The sequence below is a fragment of the Vombatus ursinus genome, unplaced genomic scaffold, assembly GCF_900497805.2.
Source record: "Vombatus ursinus unplaced genomic scaffold, bare-nosed wombat genome assembly UNPS02012560.1, whole genome shotgun sequence".
Taxonomy (NCBI): Eukaryota; Metazoa; Chordata; class Mammalia; order Diprotodontia; family Vombatidae; genus Vombatus; species Vombatus ursinus.
In genome coordinates, this window is record NW_020952338.1 from 9,164 (window position 1) to 17,239 (window position 8,076).

An 8,076-nucleotide genomic window follows, 5' to 3' on the forward strand; every position below is an offset into this window, starting at 1 on the left:
CAACAGAGCTGTAGAGAAATCTCCATAGACAAGGAAATAAATAGAGTTTATCAGCAATTATTTGACATATTGGACCATTTACGTGTGTGTGTGTGTGTGTGTGTGTGTGTGTGTGTGTGTGTGTGCATGTGTGTGTGTGTTTCAGGGAGAGGAGTTATTCAGAGTAGAGACTATAAGATTCACACTCATCTGTCTCTCCCAAATCTGGTCAAAGATAGTATGGCTGCCTTACTCTCAAGGACAGGACAGGACAAATATAGAACCAGGCATTAAAGGAAAAAAAGCAACAGATGAGCCTGACTCCTTCTTACACGCCCCATATAAGATGGGATCAACCCTAGTCCTTCCACTTAAGGGAGGAAAGGGTGAATTTAAATAGGGATATTCATGTTTGTTCAGATGACAGTCACACACCTTCAACAGACCCCACCTTGGTTTTCCCAAGTCTTCCCATTACTGACATTCATTGTTACCATTGATAGACACACACCGCCCCCCACTTCCAGCCAGGGCCTCCTTCACTCTTTTAACCCATTATCCCTCATACTCTTGGAGGAGAACATGAAGAACTTCCCATCCAATAGCATCAAAGAGATCTGAAGAAAATGCCCCAGCAATTCTCTTGGCTTTGGTCACACAGGATGTGGCCAGTCTTGACTTAGCCCACTGACCACTAGTCTGCCCACTCACCCCAGCCCATCATGAGAGATTTCAAATCTTCCCTGAGGTTCAGAATCCAGAACTGTCTGTTGGGCAACTGGAGCAGTGCATGACTGGTGGGGTGGGGACTAGGCGACAAGCAGAACTAGATCTTTCCTACTCTCATCATCAGCATTGCTGCCTGCTTCATCATGACATGATAAGTCAGGTGACATTCACTTAGCACATGAAGGCTTATAAAGTACTTTGCATGCATTATCTCATTAGATCATAATTGCTCTTACCATCACTATCAACAATACTTCCTGACCATCATCACTATCACCATTGTCCTTACCACTATCAGCATCAATATCACTGCCAAAATCACCACTGCCATCATCATTGTCTTTACCCCACCATCATCATTGTCCGTAACACCATCACTATCATTACTGCCACTACCACCATTACCATGATCATTGTCCTTACCTTACCATCATCATCGTCCTTATCACTGTAATTATCAATACTGCTGCTGCCATCACCACCACTACCATCATCGTTGTCCTTACCCCACCATCATTGTCCTTATCACCATCATTACCAATACTACCACCACAACATTGAACCATGATCATATTGCTATTGTTAATAGGAATTTGTTGAGGTCTGTACCAAGTGAAGCACAGGTCTATGTCACTACACATAGTGTTGTAGGATCCAAGAATCAAAGATGCAGAAGGAAAAGAGCTCAGAGGTCATCTAATTCAACCCACTCATTTTACTAAATTTTTTCCTTGAGAGCTTACGTTATTTACCCAAGGTAGCAACAGGGCCAAGATTTGAACTCAGATCCTTTGACCTTAGATCTAGGACTTTTTCCACTATACCAAGGCAAATGTTCCTGGTAACCTGAGCTAGAAATGATCTTTTCCTGTTCTGACGTCCCTCCTCTATCATAAGGTCAGCCCTCTTATGGCACCTATTTTTTTCTTATATTCCATTATAGATCTTTGTGAATTCATTGTCTCCCTACTAAATCATAGGCTCCTTAAGGGCAGAAACTATGTATTAGTCTTTTCATCAGCAACCCTGACCAGAGAGCCTTGTATAGAGTAGGCCTTCAAGTATTTGCTAAAACAACGAATGAATGAAAAAAAATGAATATATTTGGTCAGTTATTCACTTTTGGTTTCCCCTGAAAAATAAGAGAATAGCCATTCAGCATCTGGAGAGAAAGAAAATCTGAGGATAAATGTCTATGCTGAGGGGAGAGTGTGTGAGAGGAGAGCACGTGGATGAAGCTGAGAGGTGGATGCCTTACAAAGATATGTCTTGGAGAAGCCACAGCTCAAAGCTGGAGACAGGATGAGAGCATTCCAGGGTACAATAGTCAGATTGTAGATGGAGAGATAGATAGAGGTCATGTATTCCGATCTTCTCATTTTAGAAATGAAGAAGCTAAAACCTAAATAGCCTACGTTGCTTATCCTAGGTAACAGAAGTGGTAAATAGTAGGGCCAGGATTTGAATTTAGGCCCTTTATCTCCTAGTTAGATTCTGTGGACTGCACTGAATTCTGGGCAGGAGGATGGATATGGGGAGAAGAGTGGGATGTGGGGTTTGAGACATTTCTAGGACTGAAGACAACCTTAGTGACTGAAGCCTAGTATTTGCCTAGAAGCTAAACTTGATGGCATTTTCCTGGACTTCTGTATGACTGAGGGACTCCCAAATTTTAGAAAGGAGGTGGCTCTCTGCAAGCGTACAACATCTCTCTTTTTCTCCACTATGTGTGTTCTAGATGAGACTCCTTCTAAAATGACTATGTAGAAACCATCTTAGAGTTAACAAGGGTTGATGAAATGAAAAGCACACTGGACTTCATTTTTGAGGGTTTGGGCTTTTCCCCTTGATTACTCCCATGATCTGGTATGATGTCTCCAAGCCTCAGTTTCCTCATCTGTAAAATAAATAAGAGACTACACTGGAAGATTTCTAATGTCCCTTTCAAATGAGTGATCCATGTATTAGCTCATGCCTATGTATAAGAGACTGGGGAATGTCAGGAATTGTCTGACACATGCCATGGGTTGGGAAAGACACTTTTTCCTAGGGAGCTGAGACTCACGGCAACAGCTCAGACTGGGATGGCCTATAAAAGGTGTCCCTGCCCTGGCTCCTCATCCACTTTGGTTCCTCAGCAGAGAGTACCTGTCTGTGTCTGTGAGCAAGGTGAGTGTCTGTATGAGAACCCAGGGAGAGGGGTTGGAGCTGAGCATTGGAGGAGAAGGAGTGAGAGCATAAAGAATAGAAGGGAAGCTACAGAGGAGGTGAAAGAGGAAGGATAAAGGGGCTGAGAAGCAAATAGATTCAAACTGAGTGAGAAGTCTAGAAGTCGTGAAGAGCAAAAGTTTGAATTTTGGGTTTGTGAGACAGTGGATAGATAGAGTGTTGGAACTATAGTCAGGTAAACCTCAGTTCAAATTCTGTCCCTTATACTTACTAGCTGTGTGACCCTGGGTAAGTCACTTAGCTTCTGTCTGCCTCAGTTTCCTCATCTATAAACTGGAGATAATGATAGCACCTTTCTCTCAAGGTTGTTGTGTGGATAAAATGAGATAACTGTTGCAAGTTCTTCGAAAACCCCAAATGCTAGTTGTTGTTGTTGTCGTCATATACTGATGGAGAATCAGTTTGAATTTTCCCAGATGAGAAGCCAAGAGCCTACTGTCTAGAAGGGGAGGGAGCAGCAGACACCTGAATTCTTGGAAATGGCAATGTCCTGGAATCCTTTAGATAGATCAGGCTTTCAGGGGAGTTTATCACCTCCTATCTAGAACACACATAGCGGAGGAAAAGAGATTCTGCAGAATTTATTGGCTTGTGACTTACTCATTAAATTAGGATAAGGTCTGGACCTCTCATTATCTTGGCATAAGGAATCCCTTATGTGATGAAACTCCTTCTGTAATGTGAGCTAGCACCTTCTCTGCAGCTCCAATAGTCTTAGAAAGTTGGTCAGAGCACTGAGAGGCCATGACTTGCTTGGGACCACATAGCCACTCTGTGTCACAGGCAGGACTTGACCCAGGTCTTCGAGGCTGGCTCCCTGGCCAGGACACAATGCTGCCTCTCAGGCCACATTGACACGTTCATAAAATGTTCCTTACCTTCAGTTTTAGTGCCAGATGTTCATTCCCTGCTCCCCAAATTTTCACTTGAATATATTTGTCTACAGGAATAAATTTTAGATCTTTTGTTATTAGATACTAATATAATATATAATACAATACAATAATATTACATATAATACATCTTCACACTGTGGATTGATTCAAAATGGAAAAGATTCTCTGGGTTTCAAGGATCTGAAAACTCCATTATTGTCTTTCAGGTTTACTGAACTCACTGAGAGATGTCCTGCCAGCAAAACCAGCAGCAGTGCCAGCCCCCTCCCAAATGCCAGACTCCTAAGTGCCCCCCCAAGTGCCCTCCCCAGGCTCCATGCCTTACTCCTGTCTCTTCTGGCTGTGGGTCCAGCTCCGGAGGATGCGGCAGCTCAGGCTCTGAGAGCGGCTGCTGCCTCTTTTCCCATCACAGGAGATCCCCCAGATGCAGGGGCCAGAGCCCTGGCCGCTGTGACAGTGGCTGTGGCCGCAGACAGCAGTCTGGAGACTGCGGTGGTGGCTCTGGGGGTTGTTGCTGACCTGCTTGCCCTTGGTTGAGGAGCAGAATTTCAGGAATCAGGATAAGCCACTGACCTCACTTCTCCTGGCTGATTCACCTCACTACCCCTCGGGTTTAAGCTGCTGAGACGTCCTTTGGGACCGGAGAGACTCCAGGATTATCACTTCATCTCCTCTCAAATTCCCCAAATTTCAGAGCTGAATCCAACCTTTTCTGCCTCATTTATCTAATGCAACAATAAAGCTCTACTTGGTCAAAGATGCCTCCTCCTCTCTACTCTTCTGTCTTAACAATCAATGGCTCCCCTTTGGCCAATCACCACTCTACATAAAGTCTGTCACTTAGTTTCAAATTCAAAGGCACCAGCACATGTTGGAGGGAGGGGGGAGAAGGAGAAGTTACTAGAAAGCAGTTTATGCATAATTGACCTAAGATGATTAGTGGACCACAAGCTCTAGGTGAGATAGCCGCCTGATGAGCTGGCCAAGAGGGCTGATGTGATTTGGGGCTTCCTGAGTAAAGGAAATGTTTCTACAGACAGAGAAGAGACAGTTTTCTTTTCCCCTGCCCTGATGGATTCACATCTGCGGTGTCCAATCCCAGATGCCACTCTGAAGGTAGAATATGTTGAGAGGTGATTGGTTGAGAGAGAAAACTTAGGGGTGTTGAGGTCTGAGAGGTTGAGACCCCTCAAGGGGAGCCTAAGGAGATGCTGGAGAACTATGGAATCAGGGAATGGTGGGGTCCCAGGGGACCCTAGATTGTCATCCAGGCAATATCCTCATTTATAGGGGCGGAAATAGTCCCTAGAGAGGAAATGACTGGCTCAAAACAAAGTGAGTTAGTGGTAGAGCTAGGCTTTCAACCCAGGTCTCTTAATTCTGAGCTGTTTGCACTAAACCACACTACCTCAGTTTCCCTCTAAAACCATTTCTGTCCTCACTACTTCATCCCTCACCATCTGCTCATTTTCCAAACAGGAAGTCCTTCCAATTTCCCTTCTCCTGTCAATAGCATGAGCAACGCCCACCTGGCTAACTGAAATCTTCCTTAATCCCTTTCATTGATCCCCATACTCCATTTTTCTCAAATTCCCTTTATTTTTCACCATACCTTTCAACAGAATCCTCCCTCTTCTTTCCACTTCCACCTAACCCAAGTCACATTTCCTCAGTCTGTGTTACTGCCATAGTATCTGGACCACTTGCTCTGATCTCATGAACTCCTCCATCCAGGCCTACTACATGCTGCTACTGATCTTAAGATACTACTCCTTTTTTTTCCTTTTAAAGTTTTATCAACATTTTGTTTTTACATTACAGACATTGGCTGATTACACCCACTTTATGAGAAGTATCTTGTAACAAAACAAAACGGTTAAATAAAACTGACAATCCATCTGGATGTTCAGGCAACATTTCACGTACTGCTCTTGGCTGCCTAGTGGACCAGGACAATTATAAAATCATCCCTACCCACCCTCAAAGCCCCTCATTTCCTTTTGCTTTTGGCCCTTACCCTAATACCCTGAAACTCCAGACCCTCCCACCTACCTTCTCTCTCCTTGCTTCATATGCTCATTCAATAAGCACTTATTAAGCACTTACTATTTGCCAGAAAATACAGTAGGTTCTGGGTTACAAAAAAAAACCAACCAAACAAAAAAAAACAAATACAAAATGGACCTTGTCCTCAAGGAACTTAACTACTCTTGGGGAAAAGCAATATGCACAGAATAATGTTAATGTGCGATAGTTACAAAGCACATCTAAAGGAATTTCTGGAAGGCAGGGCATTAGCAGTGGGGAGGATCACAATATGCTTCCTGTAGAACATGGCTCTTGGGGTGAGTTCTGAATCAAATAGGGGCTTTTACAAAAATGAGGCGAGGAAAGCTGGACTCCAGGCATGAAGGATGGCCTTTGCAAAGGCTTGCAGGCAGGAGAGAGAATGTCACGCACAGGAACAGCAAGCAGATCAAGGCAGCTAAAAGGGACACACTCAGAGGATTGTGCAAAAATCCTAGAAAGGTAAAAGCAAGCCAGATAGCAAAAGACTTTGAATGTAAAAGAAAGGAATTCATATATTATACTGGGGGATAGAAGGAGGTCTTTGAGCAAGGGAGTAATGAAATCAGATCTGCAATTTGTTTTTTTTTAATGTAAATATATATATATATCTTATTTAATATTTTCATTTTCCCAATTACATGCAAAAATAATTTTTAACACTTGTTTTAAAATTTTTTAAGTTCCAAATTCTTTTCTTCCCTCCTTTCCCTTCCCTCTCCCCTAGACAGCAAGCAATTTGATATGTTATACATGTGCAGTCATGCAAAACATGTTTCCATGTTAGTCATGTTTGTAAAAGAAAACAGAGACAAAAAAAAACCCTAAGAGAAATAAAGTTTTTTTTAAAGTTTGCTTTGATCTGCATTGAGATGAATAGCATTTTTCGTCAAAAGTCCTTTGGAATTGTCTTGGGTTATTGTTTTGCTAAGAACACCTAATTCATTCATAGTTGATCACGGTACAATATTGCTGTTACTGTGTACAATGTTCTCCTAGTTCTGCTGATTTAATTTTGCATCAGTTCATGTAAATCTTTCCAGGTTTTTCTTAAAGCATCCTGCTCATCATTTCTTATGGTACAATAGTATTCCATCACAATCATATATCACTACTTGTTCAGCCATTCTCCATTTGATGGGCATCACCACAATTTACAATTCTTTGCCTCCACAAAAAGAGCTGCTATAAATATTTTTGTACATATAGGTCCTTTTCCTTTTTTTCATCTCTTTGGGATACAGGCCTCATAGTAGTATTGCTGGATGAAAGGTGTCTATGCACAGTTTGATAGCCCTTTGGGCATAGTTCCAAACTGCTCTCCAGAATGGTTGAATTAGTCCACAACTTCACCAACAGCATTTGTGTCTCAATTTTCCCACATCCCTTCCAACATTTGTCATTTTCCTTTTCTGTCATATTAGCCAATCTTGTAAGTGTGGGGTGGAACCCCAGAGTTTGTCTTTTTATTTTTGATTTGCACTTCTCTAATCAATAATAATTTACAGTATTTTTTCATATGACTATAGATCTCTTTAATTACTTTATCTGAAATCTGCCTTTTCATATTCTTTGACCATTTGTCAATTTGGGAATGGCTCTTATTTTTTATAAATTTGACTCAGTTCTTTATATATTTGAAAAATTAGGCCTTTATCAGAGAAACTTACTCTAAATCTTTTTCTCAGTTATGATTACTAACTGTGTATTTCCCTCCATCCTATTTTACCCCTGTTCATCATGACTTGCCCATAGTCACACAGCTAGTAAATGTGTGAGGCCAGATTTGAACTCAGGAAGATGAATCTTCCTGACTCCAGACCCAGTGCTCTGTGCCCTATGGCGCCACCTAGCTGCCCCAATCACTGAACAATTATCAGTGATCTCTGAATGATCATGGAGAATGGTCACTTAACTGGTATGTTGTAGAGGGGATTCATGTTCAGGTTTAGATTTGAGTAAATGGCTATTGAAGCAGGCATGACTTAGATTCCAGTCTCTGACTTTCACTAGCTGTTTGACCCTGGACAAGTCACCTCTCCTGGTTTGCCTCAGTTTCCTTATCTTTAAAATGGGAATGATAGAACTTATGTATTTCATAAGGTTGTTGTGATACTCAAATGAGACTCTGTGTGTGTGTGTGTGTGTGTGTGTGTGTGTGTGTGTGTGTAGCACT

The 8,076-nt window shown here is 42.1% G+C and overlaps 1 protein-coding gene across 1 annotated transcript; it reads left to right on the forward strand.

Moving 5' to 3' along the window:
* The first annotated feature begins 2,794 nt into the window (after positions 1-2,794).
* LOC114039992 (late cornified envelope protein 3D-like) lies at positions 2,795-4,590 on the forward strand. The gene is made up of 2 exons (XM_027857967.1): positions 2,795-2,877; positions 4,040-4,590. Exon 2 carries the CDS (start codon positions 4,061-4,063, stop codon positions 4,349-4,351), a length of 291 nt encoding a protein of 96 aa, XP_027713768.1. The 5' UTR covers positions 2,795-2,877; positions 4,040-4,060; the 3' UTR covers positions 4,352-4,590.
* Positions 4,591-8,076: the final 3,486 nt, after the last annotated feature.

Coding starts and splice junctions, on each gene's coding strand:
- LOC114039992 (XM_027857967.1), top strand. CDS start 4,061: ATGTCCTGCCAGCAAAACCAGCAGCAGTGCCAGCCCCCTCCCAAATGC.